The 26714-nt window shown below is 32.1% G+C and overlaps 3 protein-coding genes across 3 annotated transcripts; all 3 read left to right on the top strand.

Annotated features, from left to right (window-relative positions):
* Positions 1-697: 697 nt before the first annotated feature.
* On the top strand, positions 698-5362 carry LOC143063311 (protein sll1483-like). The gene is made up of 5 exons (XM_076235378.1): positions 698-1116; positions 1863-2086; positions 3073-3262; positions 4254-4463; positions 5020-5362. The coding sequence occupies exons 1-5, from the start codon at positions 960-962 to the stop codon at positions 5133-5135; spliced, it is 897 nt and encodes a 298-aa protein (XP_076091493.1). The 5' UTR covers positions 698-959; the 3' UTR covers positions 5136-5362.
* Positions 5363-6554: 1192 nt separating this feature from the next.
* Positions 6555-10008, top strand: LOC143063303 (melatonin receptor type 1B-A-like). Its single transcript, XM_076235366.1, has 2 exons — positions 6555-7045; positions 9090-10008. The coding sequence occupies exons 1-2, from the start codon at positions 6784-6786 to the stop codon at positions 9929-9931; spliced, it is 1104 nt and encodes a 367-aa protein (XP_076091481.1). The 5' UTR covers positions 6555-6783; the 3' UTR covers positions 9932-10008.
* Positions 10009-16930: 6922 nt separating this feature from the next.
* On the top strand, positions 16931-22202 carry LOC143063293 (melatonin receptor type 1B-A-like). The gene is made up of 2 exons (XM_076235356.1): positions 16931-17327; positions 20506-22202. Exons 1-2 carry the CDS (start codon positions 17066-17068, stop codon positions 21267-21269), a joined length of 1026 nt encoding a protein of 341 aa, XP_076091471.1. The 5' UTR covers positions 16931-17065; the 3' UTR covers positions 21270-22202.
* The last annotated feature ends 4512 nt before the right edge of the window (positions 22203-26714 follow it).

Here is a 26714-nt window from a genome sequence, read left to right as displayed (position 1 = left end):
ATTTAATAGGAAAAGAGGACTTTTTGGCAAATAAATCAAGATTTTTATAGAAAATCCACAGCCTTTATCCTTGTACTCTCATATTTGGCAATTTGATGACTGATAGATATAGGATTATTGCATGCAGTGCTAGCACTGATTTCCTTAAAACAAGTTTATAAATGTAGTTATTGGTTAAGACAAGTATAAATATGGCCAAAATCAAGTACACCTTTTAGGGTGCGCTCGACTTTAGTGACTCAGCACGAGGTGTTTTGGAATTTACAGGTTACTTAGAACTTTTTGTAAAAAATAAACACTAGCACATCATAGAAAATCAAGTGAGTAATTTATGTTTCAAATTTTATAACAAAAATCTCTGTATTAAAGGCTGTGGATTTTCTATAAAAATCTTGATTTATTTGCCACAAAGTCCTCTTTTTCTATCAAATGCAATGAAACAGTAAAAAATAATGCTTTGCATCAAGTTTCCCCTTGGAACATGTACTAAATGGCCTATCTCTATTATTTATTATATCTTTAGTTTTGATACAATTGAGGTTTGAAAAATTCGTACAAAAATGGCTACAGAAGGGTACATAAACCTTAAGTCGTTTTTATTATTTACCACCGTATTGTCTGAACTTATGATTAATTTTCGTTTACCCCGTGGTCACTTAATTCTTTCTTTCGTCAAAGAAAAATGATTGGTCTCATGACAGTAATCCATCCACACACTCAAAACCGGAATGACATCAAGTACTTGTATGTACACAGATATATAAATGTTGTATAACCGGGATTTGAACCTTCTTCATTTTAACCTTCAACACGGGTGTGAACCACGTGATTAAACATTTTATATAACTTTAACTATACACTCAACCGTAACAGTCAGCTGCTATTTTTTAGAACCTTGCTCAATAGTAGGTAGCTTCTTTTCAGCTTGTGATTAAAACTGCTGCTTTAGTAGAACCAACATGAACATGATGAAGTTCTCGTACATTTTGCTGTTGAGTGTAATCACTGGCTGTTTATGTGAGGATACTATTGTCCAATTGGCAGGAAAACTGGGAGCAAATACGTTAGTACAGCTGGTCAAGGCTGCCGGTCTAGCTGACGTTCTATCATCAGCAGGTATACTATGAATTATCTGTACAACTTTAGTAAGACATATAAGTTTACCTGTCAGAAAGATAACGCGTTACTTATATAACTATACAAGTGTATAAATAACCACAGAAATGTAGGTCACTTTACCTATAAAAATACAAGTTTATAAATAGCCATAGCTAACACTCATATTGATTGGAAAACACCGGTTACTATTTATCTAGCCATTTGTATACATAATTGTATGTATTTTGTATATCTCCATTTTCAATGAAATATGATGTAAATTTTAAAAGACTGCATTTATCGACAAAGATAATGTGTTTAAAAAAAACCATGTGCTGTACATATTAGCTAACAAAAACAATAACTTCCTTAGAATTGAACAATTTGTCCGGTCCATTGTGATAATGTTTTAATTAATTAATATTAATATTTAAATGTTGGTAAGTAGCCATGTTTTAAGATGCATTGTACAGAAATATACAAGACCGTTTTCTTTACATTGGAAAATCAGTTTTCAGATGATAAATTTTGCTCTGTTCTTTATAAAATGTATCATGGACATTGATAATGAGCACAGGATGTCGACTAAGTGACATATTTGTATAAAGGCCATTTAGTAGATCAATACAGTACGGTCAATGCATACGATGTTTATCGGCTATTTAGTAGAGGTCATAGTAAATCATGTAAATTATATGTAAATATACGCACGCTGTGTTTATACAAATTTAAAAATATTTATCAAGAGACTGTTTACATTTTAGGTCCGTTTACAGTATTTGGTCCAACTGACGAGGCATTCGCTAGTCTACCACCTGGTGTTGTAGATAGTTTGAAAAAAGACCACAAGCTTCTTGCTCAAGTATTAGAATTTCACGTTCTCAAAGGAAGTGTATTTTCTAACCAAATTAAAGATGAAGGGATTGTTCCAACGCTTAATCCAGCTGCCAGTATTAGAACTAACATATATCCATGGTTTGAACCAAAGGTAGTTTTTTTATAAAGTAAAATAGTGTTTTAAAAATATTTTATTTTCGATTTCTATTCAAAGATAATCGATCAGAAAAAAGTGTAGTTTTAGGATAGTAAAAAGAAATATATCATAACAATAGAACAAATGGTAGAGGTAACGTTACACATAAAATAAAGATTTCTCGACCCTAACTTATCAACAATAAAAGATACAGTGGTTGAAAAATCTCAAGTTATGAGAAGGCAACGATTTTGAGACCCTTTAAAAACAAACTGATAAAACCTTACAAAAAAAACAATGAACGTCAAGGCTACTAATATTAAGTTAAATTAGCTTAATATGTGTCTTTTAACGATTTGACAAAAAGTGTTCCTGTATTGTAACGTGGTAACAGTGTTACAAACAAAATGGTGAACTATATCCCCTTCCCCTTATATAATGCAAGGATATAGCAACTTTAAGATAAACAAAATATTATCTAGTTATTTTATTTTGTAGAACAGAGGCGGACAAAAATAGCAGAAAAAAAATCCTCTCGTGTAATTTTTTTTCCAAAGTAATAAGACAGCTTTTTCCCTGCCCTTACGTACAGTCAATTTGACAATTTACGAGAGTCTTGTTTTCGCTTATTCGGGATAAAAGGGAAAGTTTGGGGAAAAATTTGATTTTTAAGAACAATAAGAATTTAAGACATAAAAAAAAAAGTTTCCCTTTGAACTCACGAAATTCAAACTCTGTGATAATTAAGCGCGATACAGTTATGTGATGCATAAAGTATGTGTCTGGCAGACAGACAGGGCATTCATTACTTCCTTCAAATAGTTTTGGGAAGTGCACTTGATTCCCTGTTATATTATTCAGATAGATACTGAGTACAAGACGTTAATTTCTAGCTAGTAACTGCTACCTTTTTTGAGGTACAGTTACATTCACACTTTATTCAATGTTATATTTTACTTATAAATACTGATTTTATAATACAAGACCTTTTATATTTATAGCTGGTGACTGCTACAGGAAGTCCAGTGGTATTAGCTGACCAAAAGGCATCAAACGGAGTGATACACGTTATAAGTAGAGTTATGTTTCCTCTCCCAACGGAAAACCTTGTAGCTACTGTGGCTAAAAATAAAGATTTAATGACTTTGGTAAAAGCTGTTACTTTGGCCAAACTGGTCAAGACATTGTCCGGTATGTATATTACATAAAAACTAGATAAAATAGTTATCAAAGGTACCAGGCTTATAATTTAATACGCCTGGCGCGCATTTCGTCTACATAAGACTCGTCAGTGACGCTCAGATCAAAATAGTTATAAAGCCAAACAAGTAAAAAGTTGAAGAGAATTAAAGACCTAAAATTCCTAAAAAATGTTTGACTATCAAGAAATGTATTAATATGTCATATGAAGGCACGTGCTGTCAAGGTATCCGGATAGGGTTAACACATATCTGTCTTAGATATTTATTTTTTGCAAAGATCCATGTCATAGTAAAATCACAACCCTGATTTATAGAAATTTTCCAGCTTTTTGGATCTTATTTGGGATTATTCCGGGACTGAAACATATTGATATACTCGATATCATATTTTTGTTTCTTATTTTAATATGACATGCTTCTTTCGCTTTATAAATAAAACCATGCTCTAATCAAATAATTTGTTTTTGCACATGCGTATATTGACTACTGCAGAATAATGAATTTTATCAAATTAGCATGCATTTAATATATTTCACTAACTTAAAACACTTCCAAACTCTTAAACGATGCACATGTTGTTTTATTTTATTATGACTGTAATCTGTTGCATTCCGACATATTTGACCTGGATACGACAACCATTCATGCTGGCTGTTCAAAAACTTCTCCCTCTGAAAAATCACAGTGCCAGCTGTTTGCTTCTTTACAAACAACAAAGGGAGGTTCACGGAAGAGCCTACACAATCGCTTTTCCCTTATAGACATCTGACATAGAAATTACCTTAATTGTCCTAATCAGAATCGAAATAATTTATGCAAGCTATACTTTATTGTTAAGTTTTAACATGGGTAGGCATTATATTCGTGTTATTTTAGCCCTCACTATCGCTCGGGCAAAACTAATCACGAATAAAATGCCTACCCATGTTAAAACTGCAATAAAGTATAGCTTGTATCAATTATTTCTTAATTAATTCTAGGTCCAGATCCATACACATTGTTTGCACCAACAAACGAAGCCTTTGAAAAGTTACCAGCTGGATTCCTTGAGAAGTTGTCGAAGAATATCACAGCTCTGACGGAAGTCTTAACATACCACGTGATACCACTGACCTATTACAGCGCAGGACTTAAAAACCTGTCGGTTAAGACTGTGGAGGGAAACAATGTAACAATCAGAGTCAGTCCAGGTAAATGTAAATGCACATGGTTACACACATGAAGTTAAGAATTCAGATAGTCAATTATACTGCATTGAATTGCACCAATCTGTTATTCCTTTTAGAAAGAAAACTCTTTATATATAAAACCAAAAAAGTGGACTCATTTCATAGTTTTAGCTACTAGTGTTAATGAGAGTTTCATGCAGAAATGAAAGACATTCAAGACAAGCCATTAAAAGATTGTTTATTCAATGAGAACTTTTTGTCGGGAGCCAGTGCCAGTTATTCAGGGGTTGTTGTTCGTTGGTGAATCTTGATTTGATCATAAATCAAGCAGTTGTTTTTTCTTCTTTCAATTGAATTATTTTTTTTACATGTCGGGGACTTTGCTTACATCTACGCCTATTATGTATCTTTGATATTTTTATGTTAAAAGGCTAACAATTTTTGGTGTTAAATTTTGTTGGTAGTAGTTTTATGACTATAAGATAAGTTTGTTAATTTCACACATGAAGATAAACCAGATTAAATAACATTAGATCCAAAATGTACTGGACTGATTTTGACCTCTTGATTTTTGTAGATGGAGTAAAGATAAACCAAGCAAGAGTGATTGTAGCAGATCAGTCTGTATCAAATGGCGTTTTCCACGTGATTGATTCTGTTCTTTGTCCTCCTGAAGTCTGCCCGTCTCTATAGTTCACGTGATTGATTCTGCCATGTGTCCTCCTGAAGTCTGCACGTCTCTGTAGGTCACGTGATTGATTCTGTCCTGTGCATAATTATCGGGTCCATTAGATTAAACTGCAGAATCTCAATGAATATTCATAATATTTAAAGATATGTACACATTTTTGCTAATAATTTTTATGTAAAAAATATGTGATTTTGTAATATTTCTCATTGTTATTACATATTTCTTTTTGTATAATATATGTTTTTGATATATTTTATTCTTTTGTGAGTCCTATATTAAAAAACGATGAAGAATTTGATTTTTTTTTTTATCATGTTTAGACTTTTAATCAACGTTCAGAATCTAAAACTAAATGACACGGTAGTGTTCGAGCTTGAATCTATTTGCAGAAGGATGCCAGTTGACAGAGACAGTGTTCAAAGTTGAATATTAGGCCACAAGGAGGTGGCAGTTGACAGAAGCAGTGTTCCAACTTGAATCTTAGGCCAGAAGTGTGTGTGAGAGTTTAACGGTTTATACATGTCTATGCCGTCGTTCACATTCGGATCTGTTGACACAGTAAAACAAAATATAAATATATTTGACATTACTCGACTTTCTGTATAACCGACCGTACAACCAAAAGGACGTGTGTCACATTTGGAGCAGGGTCTGATTACCCGCCCAGATCACCTGGGATTACCCCGGTTTTTGTTGGGTTTGGGTTGATCGGTTGTTAGTTTTTTTGTTGGGTTTGGGTTGATCGGTTGTTAGTTTTTTTGTTGGGTTTGGGTTGATCGGTCGTTAGTTTTTTGTTGGGTTTGGGTTGATCGGTCGTTAGTTTATTGTTGGGTTTGGGTTGATCGGTTGTTAGTTTTTTTGTTGGGTTTGGGGTGATCGGTCGTTAGTTTTTTTGTTGGGTTTGGGTTGATCGGTTGTTAGTTTTTTGTTGGGTTTGGGTTGATCGGTCGTTAGTTTTTTTGTTGGGTTTGGGTTGATCGGTTGTTAGTTTTTTGTTGGGTTTGGGTTGATCGGTCGTTAGTTTTTTGTTGGGTTTGGGTTGATCGGTCGTTAGTTCTTTTGTTGGGTTTGGGTTGATCGGTCGTTAGTTCTTTACATTGTCTTTTGTATTCCGTCTTTTTGTTCTTTTTGTTATTCCCCATGGCGTTGTCAGGTTATTTGCGACTTATAAGGATGAATGTAGAAAAATATGATAACTAGAAGTTGCATTAAATAAAAAACATAGTTTAATAAGGGATTGTTAATCAGAGGATATGAATTAGCAATTATAGAACTAAAAGCCCAAAACGTCATCGAGATAAACATGGGTTGGCCTGTAAACAAGGAAAAACTTTGTATTTTACTTCCGATGAAATGTATTATAATTTTATTTTTACTTGTCATTACAAATATAGTCATTTTCTTGGTGCATCGCCATAATAACAGATAATTTTTACGCATATGTTTACGTGATATTATCACACACATGAAGGTGTCTTGAAGAACTTATAAAAGAGGAGAACACATCTGGTTATTATTAAAATATATACAAACGACGATTCACCTCAAACCAAACAGAAACTTAACTGTTAATAGATTGTATCTGAATTTTGCCGAACGGACATCGCATTCGTCAATTTTCTAGAGTTGTTCTACTTACAGCATTGAATTATGAACACGACTTTTAATACACCTGGATACGTTTCCAAATATTTTGGAAAATACGAATTCATTCAAGAATCTCCAGGCTTAGCAATTACATGTATAGTTTTGCAGACTTTTGCGTCTCTTGTGGGAACATTCGGAAATGCTCTAATTTTGATCATAACAGCAAGATCGAAGGGAACGATGACCGTACAGTCTATATTTATCGTTAATATAGCAATATCAGACATGTACGTTACTTTAATGGCGGATCCTATGAGCATTGTTGGTAAGTAGCTATCTTATATCACGTTCAAATTGGAAACAGTAAATTTTAAACAAATAATCGCTCTATAGCAACATTTTCACATGGTGCTGGTGTCTACAGAAATCATCATTGACATCAGATAACATCATCTTTAGTTCTAGCATCATAATCTTGTAAGGTCTTCCTTTGCCGCAAGTGTTTCTGATTTGTTTTATTTTGCATATGAATTTGCACAGCCACTGTCATTTAGACTGAAACATATCGATACAAAATCTTCTTTGACTATGAATCTTCAAAAAGGGTTGGTTTCAAGACAAAACATCTTTTAATCAACTGGTTAAGAAGAAAATAAATACGAAGGCTTCGAAAACTGGTGTTAATGTGTGCCAGAAAAAGATCATTTACAGATTAACTGTTTTTAGATTGTTACTTATTTGTTATATTCGAGTTCACATGACTCCTTTATATAATATAAAAAAAAAATCGACTTGAAACATTGTTGTGAATTACAACTTGTTTAAAACACAGAATAACTATCTTGATAAATTTAATTGATCTTTCATGTCTCCCTGTAATAATGGACAACCTCCATTTTATATAAAAATAATAGAGTCACAGAGAACATTGTTTATTTTATACTTTAAGATCAGTACTATCTTTGTCTGTCTTGTTAAGTTGTTTTTGTGTTCCGAGCCAGTCTTATCAATCAAGTCTCTGCTTATGAATATTTACGGTATGTTTTTATGCTGAGCTGTTACACCACTATCCCAGATCATTGGAGGGTTGAGCTTTTAAAAACATACTTTACCTCGCCATATTCCTTTTCTGTATGTCTCTAGTCAGGAAGCTGAATTTATTCGTATATGTTACTATCTGTCTTACTTGAAATGTTTTAGTATTGTTTTGTCATAAATCAGGCTAGTTGACTATACGGTCGAGGTTTGTCTATTTTTCAAGACAGTTTGTTGACCTATAGTAGCTTATATATAAGTCGTTTAGACTGTTGTTTATAGTTGTCAGTTTGGCAATCGTACAATATGTATTTTTTTTATATAGGGTTGTGTCGGTTCATATTATAACTAAAACGCAAAAGGAAAGAAAACAAAGTCTCAAAATTATCATTAATGCGAGTTTAATAAATAAAAGTATCTTCTGTCATACATATAAGTTTAGAGTTTCTGGGTGAAATCGATAATTGTTTTGGAGCATCTGAGATTACACGCGGTTTTTGGTGAATTGTTTAGTCTTTTAATATCTTGGGGTTTCTTTTGTAGACTGTTGTATGACTTTTATTCTTTTAAATTTTTTTTATCTATTAGATAAAACAAGTATATACACACCACATTACAAAAATAAAGGGAACAGAGCTGTTATTGTTGTTTTACATCTCACAATCAGTGAGGCCTTCAACACGGAGCAACACACTTATATCATCACGGCAGTTGTTTACGGCCCTAGCTCCGTTTTGAGTTTATAATCCAACAACTGAACAATTAACATTATCGTTAGGCTATACATTTGATAGCACACGGGATCATACTGGTTTCATATCCGTGAACAAATATCTGCCGAAGTTTTGTGCTTAAAGCTTTACCTTCAGATTAAATCCACATGCCAATAACAGATCATTTTTAATTCTGAATTGTTTCAAAGAAAGCATTCGATTCTATTATGATATTTTTTTTATTGTAGTAAATATGTATAAAGTATCAACAACTCCAACTTAGTTTACTATTAAATTCGAATTGTCTCTGGGTATTGATCTGATATTTTAAAACCCTTGCACCTGATTATAATCAAACATACAAAGCATATTTCATACTAGTAAATAAGTAATAGATAACAATTACAGCATGCGCTTGTCTCGCTTGTCTTAGGAACACTAGTATTTCCTTGTATCTTTGAATAATTTGTTTTGGTCAATATTTTCCATATTAACTCATCTTATATACCAGGCGTAACATTTGGACGCCACAACAAAGTAAAATAACAAAGCGTATCGTCGTATGCAAAAGACTCATTTTGTAGTATCAACTATGACATCACATATGTTCTTCTTTTCCAGGTAAAATTGAAGGCCGGCCATTCTTCATGCAGTATCCAATTCTGTGCGAGATAATTGGGAAAATGTGTACCATCTCATGTATTGTGTCTTTGGGATCTATCACATTTCTCAGTTTCAACAGATACATATTAATTTGCTACAACTCTTATTACGAGAAAATATTCACTCGGATATCATGTATCATTATGTGCATATCACTGTATGTCCTTGGAATAATCTTGGTTCTACTTAATTACGCTGGAATTGGCGGACATGGTTTTGATGACAAAAGTTTGGAATGTATTTGGGATAGAAAGGCAACGTACAGTTTTACAGTATTTTTTTCTGTTTGTCTTGTGTGGATTCCATTGACAGTCGTTGGAATTTCTTACTTCAAACTGTTTTTGTTTGTCCGAAATAAACGAAAACAAGTAACAAGTAAAAACAGCGCATCAAACATTGACAACAAATCCCTGCGCCTAGCAAAAGCAATATTTATTGTGTATGCGGTATTTTCAATTTGTTGGATACCTTTCGCCATATTGCTTGTGGCCGATACGGATGATACATTTTCCCACGAAATACATCTTTGCATCACAGTGTTTGCCCATTTTCATCCATCATTTAATTTTTTTATCTATTATTTTTCAAATAGAAAATTTAAATCAGATTTTCACAAACTATTTCATATTGGCAAGAAAAACAATGTTAAAGTTTCGCTATCGTCTGTCAGGAAAATCAAAAGCAAATCATCTCTATCTGATATGAAAACATTTTCAACTAATTTGAAAACATCTTCATCTGATATGATAACATCTTTATCTGATTTGAAATCATCCTCATCCAATCTGTTCGCATCTTAATCTAAAGATAAAATTACACTTTATAACAAGGAACCCGTCAGTTAGTTATTTTCGAAATAAAGAAAAAAATATTGTTATTTGTTGATTATTTGTAGGTATCTCATGTACGTATTCCCACTTATCTTTTTATCCATATTTCATCAATAAGTTCTGATAGACTTTCTTGTCAAGTTGCTGATTCTATGTAAAAGTCATATAATACTTAAAATTTAAAACAATTTTGATATGTTGACACTTGAATAGCCAAAAAAATGGCAGCATTAGTATACCGCTGTTAAAAGGTCATAAAACAGTTTAACGAACAGTCCCTATGCAAATAGCAAACTCATAAGCTCAAACACAGCACACAAATGGATAGCAAACTCATAAGCTCAAACACATCACACAAATGGATAGCAAACTCATAAGATCAAACACAGCACACAAATGGATAGCAAACTCATAAGATCAAACACAGCACACAAATAGATAGCAAACTCATAAGATCAAACACAGCACACAAATGGATAGCAAACTCATAAGATCAAACACACCACACAAATGGATAGCAAACTCATAAGATCAAACACACCACACAAATGGATAGCAAACTCATAAGATCAAACACACCACACAAATGGATAACAACTGTCATACTCCTCACTTGGTACATGCATTTTAAACAAATTTCACAATTCAAGCTAAACCATGATACAGTTAAACTTCATGATTTGTTAACAAGAGAGTTCATTACAAAGCAGCGAAATATAAAAAAAAATATCATTGTGAGGTGATATGAAATGCTTAATACATGAAAAATAAAGGTAACAGTAGTATACCGCTGTTGAAAGTCATTAATCGATAGAGAGAAAACAAATCCGGGTTACAAACTTAAACTGAGGTAAACACATAAACTATAAACAGGAAAACAACGAAACAACAGAAAGACTGAAGTGCTATAAAAAACCAAAACGACAATGCAACACACACACAGAAACTACAATGCAACCAAAAACGCGTATGGTCGGGGTAATTAAGAGGTACATTTATGCTTACCTCTAGTTGTCACGTCATTAAAAAGACTATCAAAGGTCATTTTTTCATTAAAAATTAGTATTAGTAATAACGAAGAAGATTAACAAAATAAAATAAGCAGTTTCACACAGTAAATTTCATCACTAGTCAAAACTATAGTAAATACACATTTTTTTTCCATTACCGATATGTTATTACGAGTGCAAAAATATCTTAATGAACTGTTACACAAGAAGTCAACTGTTTTACTATAACCTGACGTAAAAGTCGCATATGGTCATGACCATACGCGTATGGTCCAAATACTCATATGGTCCGGAACATATACATTGGAGAAATTGAAACGTCACATTTTAAAGGGTGTTTCTTAATCAAAGTCTTGTCATGTTTGTTTATGGCTACAGATTCTAAATCAAATGGGTTTGATGTAACTGTAGGAGTAAAAAAAGAACAAATTCAATTAAAAAAGAAACTGGATTTGTGATTACATTGTGGTGAAGAACATATCTGATGTTGACAGCATCAATTCCATTATTTAAAAATTGAATGTAAATAAATTTCGTATTTTATATCGTGCAATGATCTGTTCTTACTGATTTAAATAGAAGAAAACTAGCTACATATACATTCTTTATATTGAGAAAACATACTCAATCATCCTTTGCAAGTGCATAATCTTATTAAATATAAGGCATTCAAAAAACTGTATGTTACCTAAGCGAATGATGGAGATTTGAAATGACGACATCAAAGCTCCCTGTGAGTAATCTAGATTTATATTTTTTTCCCAAATTTAGACGCTGGTAATGTTTTTGACTCCGCTTGTGTTTTGAATTAGTGCTGAACAACTCATACCATCAATGCAGGTTGGATTTGATAACTTTCTACACCTTCGATGTTATCATTGCAACCGTACAAAAATGCTATACTGTTGGAAAACTCAATGATGCAAAGGTATACAAAAACATATACAATTAAAAACAGGAGATAGTGTTTACAATAACATAACATTTAAATATTCTACAAAATTTCAGGCAAACATTTACTTTAACTTTAAGAAGTTCTTAAACGAATTTAACAAGGTTAATATCATCAATTAATACTCCAATCACGATGCGTAACGATATTTGTATTAGCAATCTAGCCACTAGACACACTTTCCTAAGTCAGGATCCAATTATGCAGTACCGCATCAAAAGTTAAATAAACTAAGATAAGAATCGTCGTCAGATATAAAATCGATTGTTTAAAAGTGCACGTATACATGTACATGTTCAAGACTAAAGGTTGGGTTTAGAACATTCAAATACGAAATTATAAAAGAATCTTTGACTGTTTTGTAGAGTTCATAAGGGGCTCGCGGGTATAAATCAATATTTTTTTAAATATAGGATTTCGCTATATTTTTCTATAAAAGAACTTTATCATATACTTTTAGATAAAATAGATAAATGAAATAAAAAAATGAGGTCACCGTTCATTTAAGCTCGCAATCTGTCTTCGAAAGAAGCATACATTTTTGTAAATGTCCTTTTTTTCTTTTGAACTAATAGGAGAAATAGAGGTAATATCGAATTAAAAAAAAACTAAATTACAGAAATCGCATAAATTTTACAATTATTTAGTACACCTTATTTGAAAACAATAACAACAAATATAGGTCACCAATGAGTTATAAAAGATATTTCAATTTAAATGCCAAAAAAAGGCATTTTTGCACCAAAGGGAGATAATTTGCAGCTTTTTCAATGATATAAACATTTTAAAAGTCATCTGGGGTCAAACAGAATCAATTTTTTTTTTGTTGATTTTTGTACCAAATCATAAAGTAATAACTAATAGTGTAATAAATAAAATTTGTAATGAAAAAAACAAATGGTTAATCTTTTGCGGAAATTTTTGCACCCGCGAGCCTCCTTAAACAGTTGCATTTATATTTCAACCCGAAATAGGTTAACAGATGTATTGGTATTCATTTACATAAGGTTGATTTTATCCGACACAGCTCAAATCATATCATGTTTATTAGTAATAATTGAAACAATAAAAAAGAAATATATGCAGACACCACGAACATTTATTATATGTTAAACTAGATTGAGATTAAAGGGGCACTAGCTGTAAAATTCATGTTCATATTTGATTTATAACCATATATCCAAATTATTGAAAGTCTAAAATAAACAATTTACAGGACATTGGCTTGATAATATGTAACTTTGCTATGTGTGTATTTTAGTCTTGATTCCATCTAATTAATTATTGAGTTGACCTCCGAAAGACCCTCAATAGTCATATAAGCGATATAAACATAAATATAGATACAAATAGAAAGCGAACTCGTGCAATTAGATTTTTCTAGGTCTTTTTGATTTTATAATTTAGATTTAAAACAGATGTTAATCATCGTTTTTACTTGCACAAGAAAGATTTTTAGTGGATCGAATCAGTCAATCAAATTCGGAACGATTGTTTCAATTTCAATATTGAATTTCTTTTCCTTTGAATAACGATCACACACACTTTATGCGTTATCCATCTCTAGCTAAGGAGTTGAATAGAAGTTCACATGAATACGGATTCAATGAGGTCGTTTTATTCACTTGCAAGTAAACAATTCATTATCAATGTTTCTAAGCTTTATGTAACAAAATTGAACCATACTGACTGCTTGAAGCGAATTATGATTTCATTATTTTACTTTCATTGATGATTGAACAAAAAAAAAATCATACTTTAGTTTTCAATCGAGCACACCTTTTTAAACACAACATTTAAATTGACTTTTTTTTTTATTCATACGTTTAATGAAAAAATTAAATTAAAACAATATTCTGAACGCTGATATTGACAGTTGATTTAGACAGTTTTTGAAATTGTCCGAAAATCATCCTTCGGATAAAACGTTTTCCTTAAAGGTAAGGTGTTGTTTATACGTGGTGGTATGTCAGTGAGAATTACGGTGGTTATCTAGAGTCTCACGTGATAAGTAAAAATTTATGAATTCTCTCATCATTTTTTTTTGTTAGAATTATTCGAAAATACTAGAGTAGGATTTTAAAACTCTTGGATATTGGTTTAAACATGAGCAACGTATTTAACCAAAACCAATGGTTGGCAAGAAACATTCTTTCAAGGTTGCAATTCTGTAAATATAGACAATGCAATTTCCCAGAGGAACACCCGTTGCGGCTCAAACTGTGCCACTTTTACAACGAAGTTTCGTGAAAAATTAATTATATCCAAGAACGGAAAGTTGTACCCTATATTTTAAGAATTTTAACTATTTGTCGGTTTTGTTCACGCATCGTTGTAAAAGAATGGAATTTGATGCGACTGTCATACAAGAGAGAGGTATACAATCAGGTTCAATCCACCATTTTTAGGTCCGGAATATGACAGTTGTTGTCCATTCGGTTAATGTGTGTGATCTTTTGATTTTGTCTTTTGATTAGGGACTTTCCGTTACGAATTTTCCTCGGAGTTCAGTATTTTTGTGATTTCACGTTTTTGATATGCAATTCTTTTTTATTCAAAGGTCAAAATATAGTTCAAAAGATAGGGCTGTTCGACATATTTTTAAGATTTATATGCCGCGAACCTGTAAGAGTTTAAACGTATACAAAAATATATACTGCCCTTTCCTCCACTTTTGGCCCTCATAAGAATTAAAATTTAGACGCTACCATGTTTTTTATATTGTAACATTCCCAAATTATGTCTCTATGAGATGAAACAACGATATCATATCTAGGAACAATTACGTTAACAAATTAACATATCACTGAATATTATATATCTTTCCGTGGCTTGGGAAACAGCTGTATTTACAAAGTGCAAGTCCGTACGTCGAATAACGTTCGTATGTCGTTTTATTGGAAATCTTTACTTGTCATACTCATAATCCTATCCTCTTTTTCTTGAATGTGACATTACCCAATAACACCTACACTGAGCTTGAACTTACATAGGAGCAAAACTAAGGGTGTGTTGAGTAGAACAGGATCTTCTTACCTTTCCGGAGCATATGAGATCATCCTGTATGGTGTTCGTGTTGCGCAGTCTTTAGTTTTCTATTCGTTTATCATTTTATAATATAGCGTTATTAGTTGTGAAAAACGTATATGCATTTTGAATTTGGTGTCTTCCGCTAGTCTTTTAAATTATATTTAATCCTATACAGTTTTATTGGAATCTCTCTCCGACAAAAACAAAAGAATTCTATCATGATTTTCTTGATAGAGGGTTGCTGCTCACAAGAAAGCTCTTAAAACCATAGTTCCAAATGATGAAGTTGAAATCATTCCTTGTAAAGTTTACGAACGCGATCATGAGCTGATGGAATAACCATTCCAAAGATGATGTCGGATATGTTCCTTATGTCGTAACTAAAATACCCTTCCATTTTCACGAATGTGACCTACCGAACTAGAATATTTACCGGATTTGTAATAACAGAAGCAACACGACGGGTGCCACGTGTGGAGTAGGATCTTCTTATCCTTGCGGAGCACCTGATATGACCCCCAGTTCTTGGTAGGGTTCGTGTTGCTTAGTCGTTAGTTTTCTATGTTGTGTCTTGTGTACTATTATTCATATATAAAAAAGAATGTGGTATGATTGCCAATGAGACAACTTTCTACAAGAGACTTAAATGACACAGAAATTAACAACTATAGGTCACCGTACGGACTTCAACAAAGAGCAAATCCCATACAGCATAGTCAGCTATATAAGGCCCCGAAATGACAATGTAAAACAGTTCAAACGAGAAAACTAACGGCCTTATTTATGTACAAAAAATGAACAAAAAACAAATATGTAACACATTATCAAACGTGTGTTCTATTATCTGTCTGTCTTTATATATTTTTATCCATGGAGTTGTCAAATAACGTCCAATCTATGGGTTTGACTGTCTCTCTGGTATTATTCGCCCCTCTTTTACAAAACAAAAAGTATTATGGCATCAAAAATTTTTAAACATGTTTTTGTTTGATGTAGATAATCGTGTTTATAAGTGCATACAATTTAGATATAAGCAGAGCGTGTACAGTCATTCTAAACGAAGAATAAAATAAAAAAGATGATAAAATAGTATAAAATAATAATAAAAAGATTGAACAGTCATTCCGGAAATAATAATTGTTAAATAAAAAAAAGTGCACTTCTTATTTGTAAATCTATTTTCTTTCCTATGACAAATTAACATAACTTAACCTCACCCTAAAAATTATCTTACAAATGAAATGTTTTAAGTACAAAGAGTAGTCGAGTACAGATAACTCTCTCACTTAACATTTGCCAGACACCCCTGAGGACAGATTCATAGTTTTTACATCTGTTGAAAATGCATTCAATCTCCCCAAAAATGATCGATTTATTAGTTTTATTTGTCTGATCTTTCACGATTGTGAAATGGTTAATTTTGCACAATCTGAATATATAAGTGAATGAATGTAATTTAAATGTTATTCATCTGTTGGCTAGGGTGTTGCTCCTTTTTTGACTTTGTCTGATATTTTATATTTTTATTGTCCCCACAAAGTCGTCTCTCCCTCATTAAAAACAAAAGATTGAAGTGTCTTATTGGACTTTACCAAATACTGCTATATACCATATCTCTCAGTAGGGAAAAGACATCACAATATATTGAATGGTGATACAGAGACGCGTCTTTCTTTGAAATTATCCTTTAATTAGGGGTTGTAATACAAGGATATGATTAAAGATCTATGATGACAGCACGTCATCTCTATAAAGGAAAATAGATACTAGGTGGCCTGTAAACAAGGGAAATGACTGGTATTGTACTTCCGACGTTTTTCCAGAATGAAAAAATTACTGAAAACCAATGCAAATATAATAATTTTGTTGATGCATTAACCAATTACAAACTGCTTTGACGTATTCATTTACGGTTATACAGTTTTAAACATGTAGGTGTTATATTAGACTTATAAAGGGGAGAACATTCTGATTTACTTTAATTTTTAAACATTATACCAATCAACGATTAACCATCAGCAAACTAACCAGTTGACATCTGTATCTGGATATTGCAGAACGGACATTGCATTCACCAATTTATTAGAGCTCATATAACAAAAGAATTGAATTATGAATACTACTCTCAACATATCTAGTATCGTTATCAAATATTTTGGAAAATATGAATTTATTCAGGAATCACCTGGGTTCGCAATTACATCTATAGCTTTACAGACTATTGCATCTCTTGTAGGAACATTCGGGAATGCTCTAATTTTGATTATTACAGCCAGATCGAAGGGAAAGTTGAGCGTACAGTCCATATTCATCATCAATATAGCTATATCAGACATGTACGTTACTATGGTAGCAGATCCTATGAGCGTTGTTGGTAAGTAATATTTCTTACTGTATGATTCTTTTGTTGGTTTAAAGAATACATATCTGTATCTTAACTTTGCAGAACGGTCATCGATTTCGTCAATTTATCAGAGTGTCTATACTTATTGTATTAAATTATGAATATCGAGATATTTATCAAGTATTTTATAGAATATGTATACAATCAAGTAACTTTTACAAATAATGCCAACAAAACATGCTGATTTATCTTATTGTTTGTTTACCATAGTTACCAGGATTATAATTTAGTACGTCAGACGCGCGTTTCGTCTACATAAGACTCATCAGTGACGCTCATTTCAAAATATTTCTAAAACCAAACAAGTACAAAGTTGAAGAGCATTGAGGACTCAAAATTTCATACCAAGCCAAATACGACTAAGATATACAAAGACGACAAAGAGTTCTTAAAGATTTACTGAATAAGTTATGGTTACGTTTATGGCGAAGTAAATGAATATACAGTTCAAGAGAGGAAAATGAGATATATTCGAAGAATTTGATTGAGAGGTTACTTTGCAATTGGTGTATGGCAATCATGTTTGCTTTGAAAATACTCACAAAGTATAAAGTTTTTTTTTTGTTTAATTCTTATTTTGTCGTTTAGCATATGAGTTTACACTACGTCCTATATATAATAATGAAGGACTCGATATGCAACAATACTTTGAATTGCAACTACAATAAGAGATTGAATGAAAATTGGAATTACAGTATTATGTCTAAAAATAAATCATTGTTTCGAATAAGAATATAATATTAATAGGATTTTACTTTTTTAAAACATATGTTTAAGGTTTTGATTATTTCAAACGTTTATTCATGCAATCTATCGACACTAATGGGTAACCTCTTCGAAAAATTATGTTGAATGAAGTGTTAAAATGTCAAATATTTCTGCTTATGTTTTGATTGTTTTAAACCAGTAGTCTTGTGTTAATTTCTGCAGTATAATTATATAAAGCAACATATTACATAAAGGAACTGAAAGAAGTATCTAATGTTTCACTTGAATTAAATTTTAACGCAGTTTGGTAGTTAATTGTGATTCATAACAAAACGTTAAGATTGAAAAAGCACTGAATAACATAGTAAGAAAGTAATAACTCTATAAAATAGGTTACTTATACTGTGGATTCAATATTATTCGTTGGATACCAATTTTCGTGGATTTCGTGGGTACCCGGAAACCACGAATTCCAATGTCCAACGAATTACAAATTTTCTATAGGAATGTAACCAGACTTTGGCAAAACCACGAAATCAAATATCCACGAAAATGATCGTTTTCGTCAATCCGCGAAAATTGGTATCCACGAAAATAAATGAATCCACAGTATTGAATATCAGCAGTGAGTGTTCAATTCAGACAGATACTATTTTTAATTTGCTGTAGGCCATTTTCCGAATTCTGATATAAGTTTCCGATTTATGAATGAACAGCAGAAAAACACACAAAAAAGATGGAGAAACTCCGCCCACCAGAATAATATATAATATGTTATAACATTTCTGGTGCAGTAGAGTCACAGGAAAAACATAGTTGACATTATAGAATAATGTAACTAATACAAATATACAATAATTAATTATACAATTATTTTGATAGATATTCATTGAGCTATCAACTGTGAAATAAGGTACATCTAATTAACCTCAATTAATGTCAAAGAAATCATTGAAATCTATATTATATTTATATTTTCACCCATACTAAGTTCTGATGTTATATTACGAAATAATCAAACATTTGTTATCATAAACTCATCATAGATACCAGGACTAAATTTTGTATATACGCCAGACGCGCGTTTCGTCTACAAAAGACTCATAAGTGACGCTCGAACCCCAAAAAGTTAAAACGGCCAAATAAGGTACGAAGTTGAAGAGCATTAAGGACCAAATTCCTAAAAGTTTTGCCAAATACAGCTAAGGTAATCTATGCCTGAGGTAGAAATGCCTTAGTTTTTCAAAAATTCTAAATTTTGTAAACAGTTAATATAGTTAACAGAATATAAAAAAAACTTGTTTGGTGGTGAGATGAAATAGGACATATATCAAGCCTACAAATATTTATTATAAATTAATGACAAATATGAATAAACAGTTGTCCTTAATGCTTTTAGATGTTTATAGATAATTGTGGACTTTCCATTGCTAAGTAGCAACATTCCAGCAGCACCTGCATACGGGGTATATATATCTCCTAATTGTTACGATATTCCCGTGCATGTATTTCCTATCACGATTTTCTTGATAGAGGGTTGCTGATCCCAAGGAAGTTATTAAACCTAGAGTTCCAAATGTTGAAGTTGAAATCATCCCTTTGTAAATTTTACGGACGCCATCACGAGTTGGTTGACCGTTATGGAATAACTGTTTCACAGATGATATCGGATATGTTCCTTACGTTGTAACTACAATCCCCTTCCCTTTCATGAATGTGACCTACCGAATAAGACTATTTACCGGATTTATTATAATATGAGCAACACGATGAGTGCCACATGTGGATCAGGATCTGTTTACCCTTCCGGTGCACTTGAGATGACCCCTAGTTTTTGGTGGGGATCGTGATGCTTTTTCTTCAGTTTTCTATGTTGTGTCATGTGTACTATTATTTGACTGTTTGTCTTTTTCATTTTTAGTCATGGTGTTGTCAGTTTATTTTCGATTTATGAGTCTGACTGTCTCTCTGGTATCCTTCGTCCCTCTTTGATAAAGATGAAATATCCACCGATTTGACTCAAATTTTCATATTGGATTGATAACCATGTAAAACGTTTATCCAAATTATAAAATAATTTACAGGGCATGAACTTGAATATATGTAGTTTCGTTTCTTGTGTTAAGTCTTCACGCCATCTAAATTATCTATCGAGTTGACCTCCGAAAACCTCCGGAGGTCATGTAAGCGATACAAGCATAAATATAGATATAAATAGAAAGCAAAACTCGTGCAATTGGATTTTTTAGGTCTGTTTAATTTCATATTACAAATTGACATTATATGTAAATCATCATTTTTACCGGTACAAGTATGATTTTTTTATGGATCGAATCAGTAAATCAAATGCTTTACCTTTGTTACATGAATTTTGAAAATAAATACTTATGTTAGTTTTCGCTTCAATAAATAAACATTTCATTTAATTCTTTTTTTTCAGGTAAAATTGAAGGCCGGCCATTCTTCATGCAGTATCCAATTCTGTGCGATATAATCGGGAAAATGTGTACAGTTTCATGTATCGTGTCTCTTGGGTCTATCACATTGCTCAGTTTCAACAGATACATATTAATCTGTCACAACTCTCATTACGAGAAAATATTTACTCGGCGATCATGTATCATAATGTGTATATCACTGTATGTAGTTGGACTGATCATGGTTCTACTTAATTATGGTGGAATTGGTGGGCATGGTTTTGATGACAAAAGTTTGGAATGTATTTGGGACAGAATGGCAACATACAGTTATACTGTTGTATTTTCAGTTTGTCTTGTGTGGATTCCTTTGATAGTTGTAGGAATTTCTTACTTAAAATTGTTTTTATTTGTCCGACATAAAAGAAAACAAGTTACAAGTAGAGGAAACGCACCAGTCATTGACAATAAATCTTTGCGCCTTGCAAAAACAATATTTATTGTGTATGCAATATTTTCGATCTGTTGGATACCGTTTGCAATATTGCTTGTGGCTGATTCAAACGATACATTTTCCCACGAAGTGCATCTTTGTATCACAGTGTTTGCCCATTTTCATCCATCGATTAATTTCTTTATTTATTATTTTTCAAATGAAAAATTTAAAAAAGATTTCCATAAAATGTTTAAGATTGGCCACAATGAAGTAGGAAAAGAGCCTACTGGTCAAGTGTCTCTATCTTTTGTCACAAGGGTCAATGAGAAATCATCTTCTTCTAATTGTTGAATAAAACCTCACACTAAAGAAAAAATTTTAAGAAACTACCAATGTCGTAAACAAGTTTTGCGCCGGAAAAATGACATATAAGTTATCAGTTTGATTTAAATGACTATTAATCATAAAATAAAAAAGAATCACTGCACCTTAGTAACATTATTAGTTACTTGATGATCTTACCGTTTCAGTATGAGGAATGAATGACTCTTTCCCAAACTGAAAAACAGGTAGCATCGTATTGCTTATTATTGAAAAGGTAAACAATGGGAATTGTAAGAGGTAAAAGAACCGATAAATTTCATTAAATTATATACTTTTGAAAAAAATCAAAGTCAGCCATGATATGATATTCACTAGTAGATCGATTTTGCATTGAAACAATTATTAAATCAAAGGAGTTCTTAAAAGACTGAAAAATCAGTTGTAAAGTAAGTTTCGATCGTTTAGTTTTTTTTCAGTCTCATTCATTGTGATAATTCAACACCGTTCGGATTTTCTCTTGCAGTAAATGGGATTGCTTCTGTCTGTATTTACTTGATCATTTGTTTTAAAAGTGCTGTCGAAGGTGCCCGTGTGAACGATCTCTAATCCCCTACGTGGCAGATGCATTCGATTCAAATCTAAATTGACTAGGATTGTCAGTTTTCCTACGGAGGTCAGTGGTTCTCTCCAGATCTCCACTAAAAGAACTGGCCACCCCACAATAGCAAGTAGTGCTGGAAAAGAGAGGCGAACAAAAGAGACTTTAAATGCTAATCAATAAATACTGATGACGAAACAGTTTATTTTGAACATGCAAAATTTGAAATATTATTGTAAGTGATATTAAGTTACTATTGTCTTTATTTAGATCAACCATATATATATAGAGATTTATGAATATTTGTAGTGATTATAATTGTGATGATTGTATGAAATAAACTTCAAAGTTCAATAATAAAATGTATTTGGTGGACCAAAAGAAAAGGAATTACAATGAAGAAAAAACATCACTTTGGTTATATTATTCCTTACTGATGAAATATCATTGAGCCCCGATTATTATTCTGAACAAAATCACGATCAATGTTGATAATACGATACAATTATGAGCAGAGCAATACCAATACCCTATTAGATAACAATATTAAATATGACCAAAAAAAATAACTTTATCTCTATGACCCAGTTTACTTGAAACTCTAGAATCGATTTTAGAGTTTCAAGAGTATCACGTGAATGCACTACAGTTGCTATTCGGAACAAATCTAGGTAACTCTAGGATAAGTCCCTGATCAAGCGTAAAACAATGACAAAATCTGATTGGCTTGACTTCTTTCAAGGGTTACTCAAGTTTAACCCTGACTTGGTGAGGTGGAGAGTTTCAAGTAAACGTTGATTGTTGAAACTCGAGTCACAACAGTTAACTCGAGAATTTAAAGTAAACTCGACAAAGAGTGCGACTCGATAAGCATTCACTTATTTACTTTTAAGACTTTGCAAAAATAAACAGAGCAGGTATACAAAATATTTCGATTTTTGAAATAAAAATACTACATGCAAGCTTAAGGCTTCTTCTAAACATTTGAAGGTCCCTTATATGTATTGGCTACCTAAACTACACAAAAAACCATTTAAATCTCGTTTTATCTCGGCCTCTAGTAAGTGTTGTACAACTAATCTTTCAGTGCTTTTAACAAATTCATTAACTACTATTAAAGAGCTTTTCATAAACTATTGTAATAAAATATATGAACATAGTGGTATAAACTATTTTTGGAGTGTAAAAAAATCTTTGGATGTTTTAGATAAATTACATGCCTTTGATGGTCCTTTTGATTCTGTTGACGGTTTTGAAATTTCTATTCTTTACACTACACTTCCACACTATCTTATTAAACAAAAGTTTCCTATTTAATTAAATGGTCGCGTTGGTAAAGCTGAATGCAAATATATTTGCTGCAACTCATTTAAAGCCTTCTTCTCTAATGAGAAAGGTAAATATGCTAGATATACTTACTGGAGGTGTAATGAGATGATTGAAGCTGTTAATTTTCTTCTTAATAATATTTAAGTACGTTTCGGCAATAAAATTTATCGTCAGGTTGTAGTTATCCCCATTGGTACTTATTGTGCCCCTCTAAAAGCAGACTTGTTTTTGTACTGTTACGAATCACAGTTGATGACTAAACTCAGTAAAGACCCGTCGAAATTGCATTCAATTGATAAATTCAACAACACTTACCGTTATCTTGATGATATATTTTCGTTAAATAATCAAGACTTTTCTCAATATACTGCTGAGATTTACCCCAAGGAACTTACTTTAAATAAATCAAATTGATACGGTAATTACTGTCCTTTCCTGGACTTAGATATTCGATTTTAAACGAGAAACTCCACACTAAAATTTACGACAAATAAAGGCAACAGTAGTATACCGCTGTTCAAACTCATAAATCCATGGACAAAAAACAAAATCGGGGCAACAAACCAAAACTGAGGAAAACGCATTAAATACAAGAGGAGAACAACGACACAACACCACAATGTAACACACACAGAAACGGACCAAGCATCAGAAAAAATCCCCCGAGAATAACAAATATAACATCAAAACCAAATACGTGAATTTGGGATAGACAAGTACCGTGACACTTCTTATCGCAATGTGAATTTACACTCAAAAATAAGAGAAAACAAACGACGCAACGTTAAAATGTAACACACACAGAAACGAACTATAATATAACAATGGCCATATTCCTGACTTGGTACAGGACATTTTAACAGGAAAAAAATGGTGGGTTGAACCTGGTTTTGTGGCATGCCAAACCTCCCTCTTTTATATCCATGTGAAATATAACATTAAAATGACAACTCAACACCACAGGACTACAATATAAATAAATTGGAGAACACAATCGACAAAGAAACACACAAACAACAGCCAACAAAAGGCAACAAGTTCAAAATTTTAATACGCCAGAAGTGCATTTTGTCCACACAAGATCTACTAGTGACACCCAGATACAAAAGTTTGAAAGCCGAAACAAGCACAAAGTCGAACAGCATCGAGGACCACAAGATCAAAAAAGTGCCAAAAACAGCCAGGGTTTTCTGTTAGTTACCAGAACATCCCTATTATTTAGAATAATTTATACTTTTGCAAACAGTAAATTTATAAAATTATATACAAAAGATGTACATGATAAGACTGAAGTATTAACTAATTACAGGAAACAACTGAAATACATTACATGACCAGACATTTGTAACACAAAATGAAGACAAATCCGAATAGGTTTAAACCTAAACGCCAAGTGACGTCATATTTGAAATTGTAAAAAATGACAAAAAATGACGTCATTTGAATTTGTAAAACAGATCATCAAAAAATGAACAATGACGTCACATTTGAATGAATAAGATAGAATTAGGATTGATTTAAGATTATATTTGAACTAATTACTGATATTGCATTTAATAACAATGCACATTTTAATACTTATTAATAGCAAACTAAGGTAGCAATTAACTATATTATAAAGCTATGTCCGGTTTGTTTTGAATCTAACTTTAAACGTAAAATATCGTACTGATTTCGTTGAACAAAACGATTTTTCGTTCCCTATTGTTAATTTACCATTTTTAGATGGTGATGTTCCTTTGGCACCATCTTACGGTGTTTATATTTCACAGCTCGTTCGGTATGCCAGTGTCTCTTGTGACGTTTTTGATTTTAATGAACGCAATCTATGTTTTACTGATAAATTATGTAACCAGGTATATCGTTACCATAAATTACTTAAAACCTTTACTAAATTATTCCATAGATGTAAAGATTTGGTTGTGAAGTTTGGTTCTACCTGTAGAAAACCTGTTTCAAACGGGATAGCACATCCTCATTTTTACGGATATGTTGTTAACCGTGCCCGGAAATTTAGAAATGATCCATGTAAATTTGTCGCTCCTTTAAATAAACTTATTCTAGAAGGCTACCTATTCAACACAGTAATATGCATGATAGTTATTAGTGACTTTGAACTAGCAGTCAGACAACTGCGAGTACTCCCGGATCTGTTCCTAGTGTCTTTATGTTGTCGGGATGTACAAGAACCCAGCCACGTCCACCTGTATTGTTGTCCAGCTAATGAGTTAAGCCTTTTCAACTGATTTTAATAGTTCGTTCTTATGTTTACTGTTATACCACTGTTACAGGTTAGGAGGAGGGTTAGGATCCCGCTAACATGTTTAACCCCGCCATATTATTGATATATGTGGCTGTCCCAAGTCAGGAGCCTGTAATTCAGTGGTTGTCGTTTGATAAGTGTTACATATTTGTTTTTCGTTCATTTTCTTTATATAAATAAGGCCCTTTGTTTTCTCGTTTGAATTGTTTTACATTGTTATATCGGGGCCTTTTATAGCTGACTATGCGGTATGGGCTTTGCTCATTGTTGAAGCCCAAATAGTGTCTTATAGTTGTTAATGTCTGTGTCATTTTGGTCTCTTGTGGACAGTTGTCTCATTGGCAATAATACCACATCTTCTTTTTTATATTAACAATTGTTATTAGACAAAATAAACTTATCAAAGGTGCCAGGCTTGTAACTTGATCTAATGAGTGTTAGTCATCACATCAGGTAAATATTTGCTTGCATAACTCTCTGCTATATATATATGCAGGTCCCAGTTTACTTTAAGATAATTATGCGGTCTAGTATTGTTATATTTTATATAACCAGAGTCAGAGTATGATATGCAATCTCGGATTTGAAGTTTATTCACTTTAACTGTAAACAATACATTAATAATAGATTTAGAATTTGTGTATTTAGTATAACTGTAAACAATACATTAATAATAGATTTAGAATTTGTGTATTTAGTATAACTGTAAACAATACATTAATAATAGATTTAGAATTTGTGTATTTAGTATAACTGTAAACAATACATTAATAATAGATTTAGAATTTGTGTATTTAGTATAACTGTAAACAATACATTAATAATAGATTTAGAATTTGTGTATTTAGTATAATTCGACTGGGTATTTCTGAATCTTTACAACACTTCGAATCTAATCTTTGTTACAATTTACCCACATTGACCAAAACAAATCGGATATGAACATAAGATAGGCACTTTAGAATAACTTACCATAACTTATACCCAGCTATTACTTTATTTAAAAAAACCAGTGCAACATGAGAACTTCTATAGTTCTAAAGTTTCAGAAAGTTAAGTTTAAATACATGAGTAGATGGTTGTCTGCTTACATCTTTAAAACTATTGTGTGATGTTATTATGCTATCTTGTAATGATATATTAATGTCATGGCCTACCAAAGCTCATTTAATATTAGCTGCAATCAGCATGGACGTTGCTATCAAAGGATTACATTTTGATTTGGTTATTTAAAGACCTCAAGTAAGATAGTGGTTGCTTCGTAATAAATCTATCCTTATAC

Source organism: Mytilus galloprovincialis, chromosome 1 (genome assembly GCF_965363235.1).
Source record: "Mytilus galloprovincialis chromosome 1, xbMytGall1.hap1.1, whole genome shotgun sequence".
Classification (NCBI taxonomy): domain Eukaryota; kingdom Metazoa; phylum Mollusca; class Bivalvia; order Mytilida; family Mytilidae; genus Mytilus; species Mytilus galloprovincialis.
The sequence above is the reverse complement of the archived record's forward strand: the minus strand, read 5'-3'. Positions and strand labels throughout refer to the sequence as shown.

Bases quoted from the DNA above. Each gene is read 5' to 3' on its own strand.
- LOC143063311 (XM_076235378.1), top strand. From the start codon at position 960: ATGAACATGATGAAGTTCTCGTACATTTTGCTGTTGAGTGTAATCACT. The intron at 2,087-3,072 runs GTAGTTTTTTTA...TTATATTTATAG, and splicing joins ATCCATGGTTTGAACCAAAG to CTGGTGACTGCTACAGGAAG. The intron at 3,263-4,253 runs GTATGTATATTA...AATTAATTCTAG, and splicing joins ACTGGTCAAGACATTGTCCG to GTCCAGATCCATACACATTG.
- LOC143063303 (XM_076235366.1), top strand. From the start codon at position 6,784: ATGAACACGACTTTTAATACACCTGGATACGTTTCCAAATATTTTGGA. The intron at 7,046-9,089 runs GTAAGTAGCTAT...CTTCTTTTCCAG, and splicing joins GGATCCTATGAGCATTGTTG to GTAAAATTGAAGGCCGGCCA.
- LOC143063293 (XM_076235356.1), top strand. From the start codon at position 17,066: ATGAATACTACTCTCAACATATCTAGTATCGTTATCAAATATTTTGGA. The intron at 17,328-20,505 runs GTAAGTAATATT...CTTTTTTTTCAG, and splicing joins AGATCCTATGAGCGTTGTTG to GTAAAATTGAAGGCCGGCCA.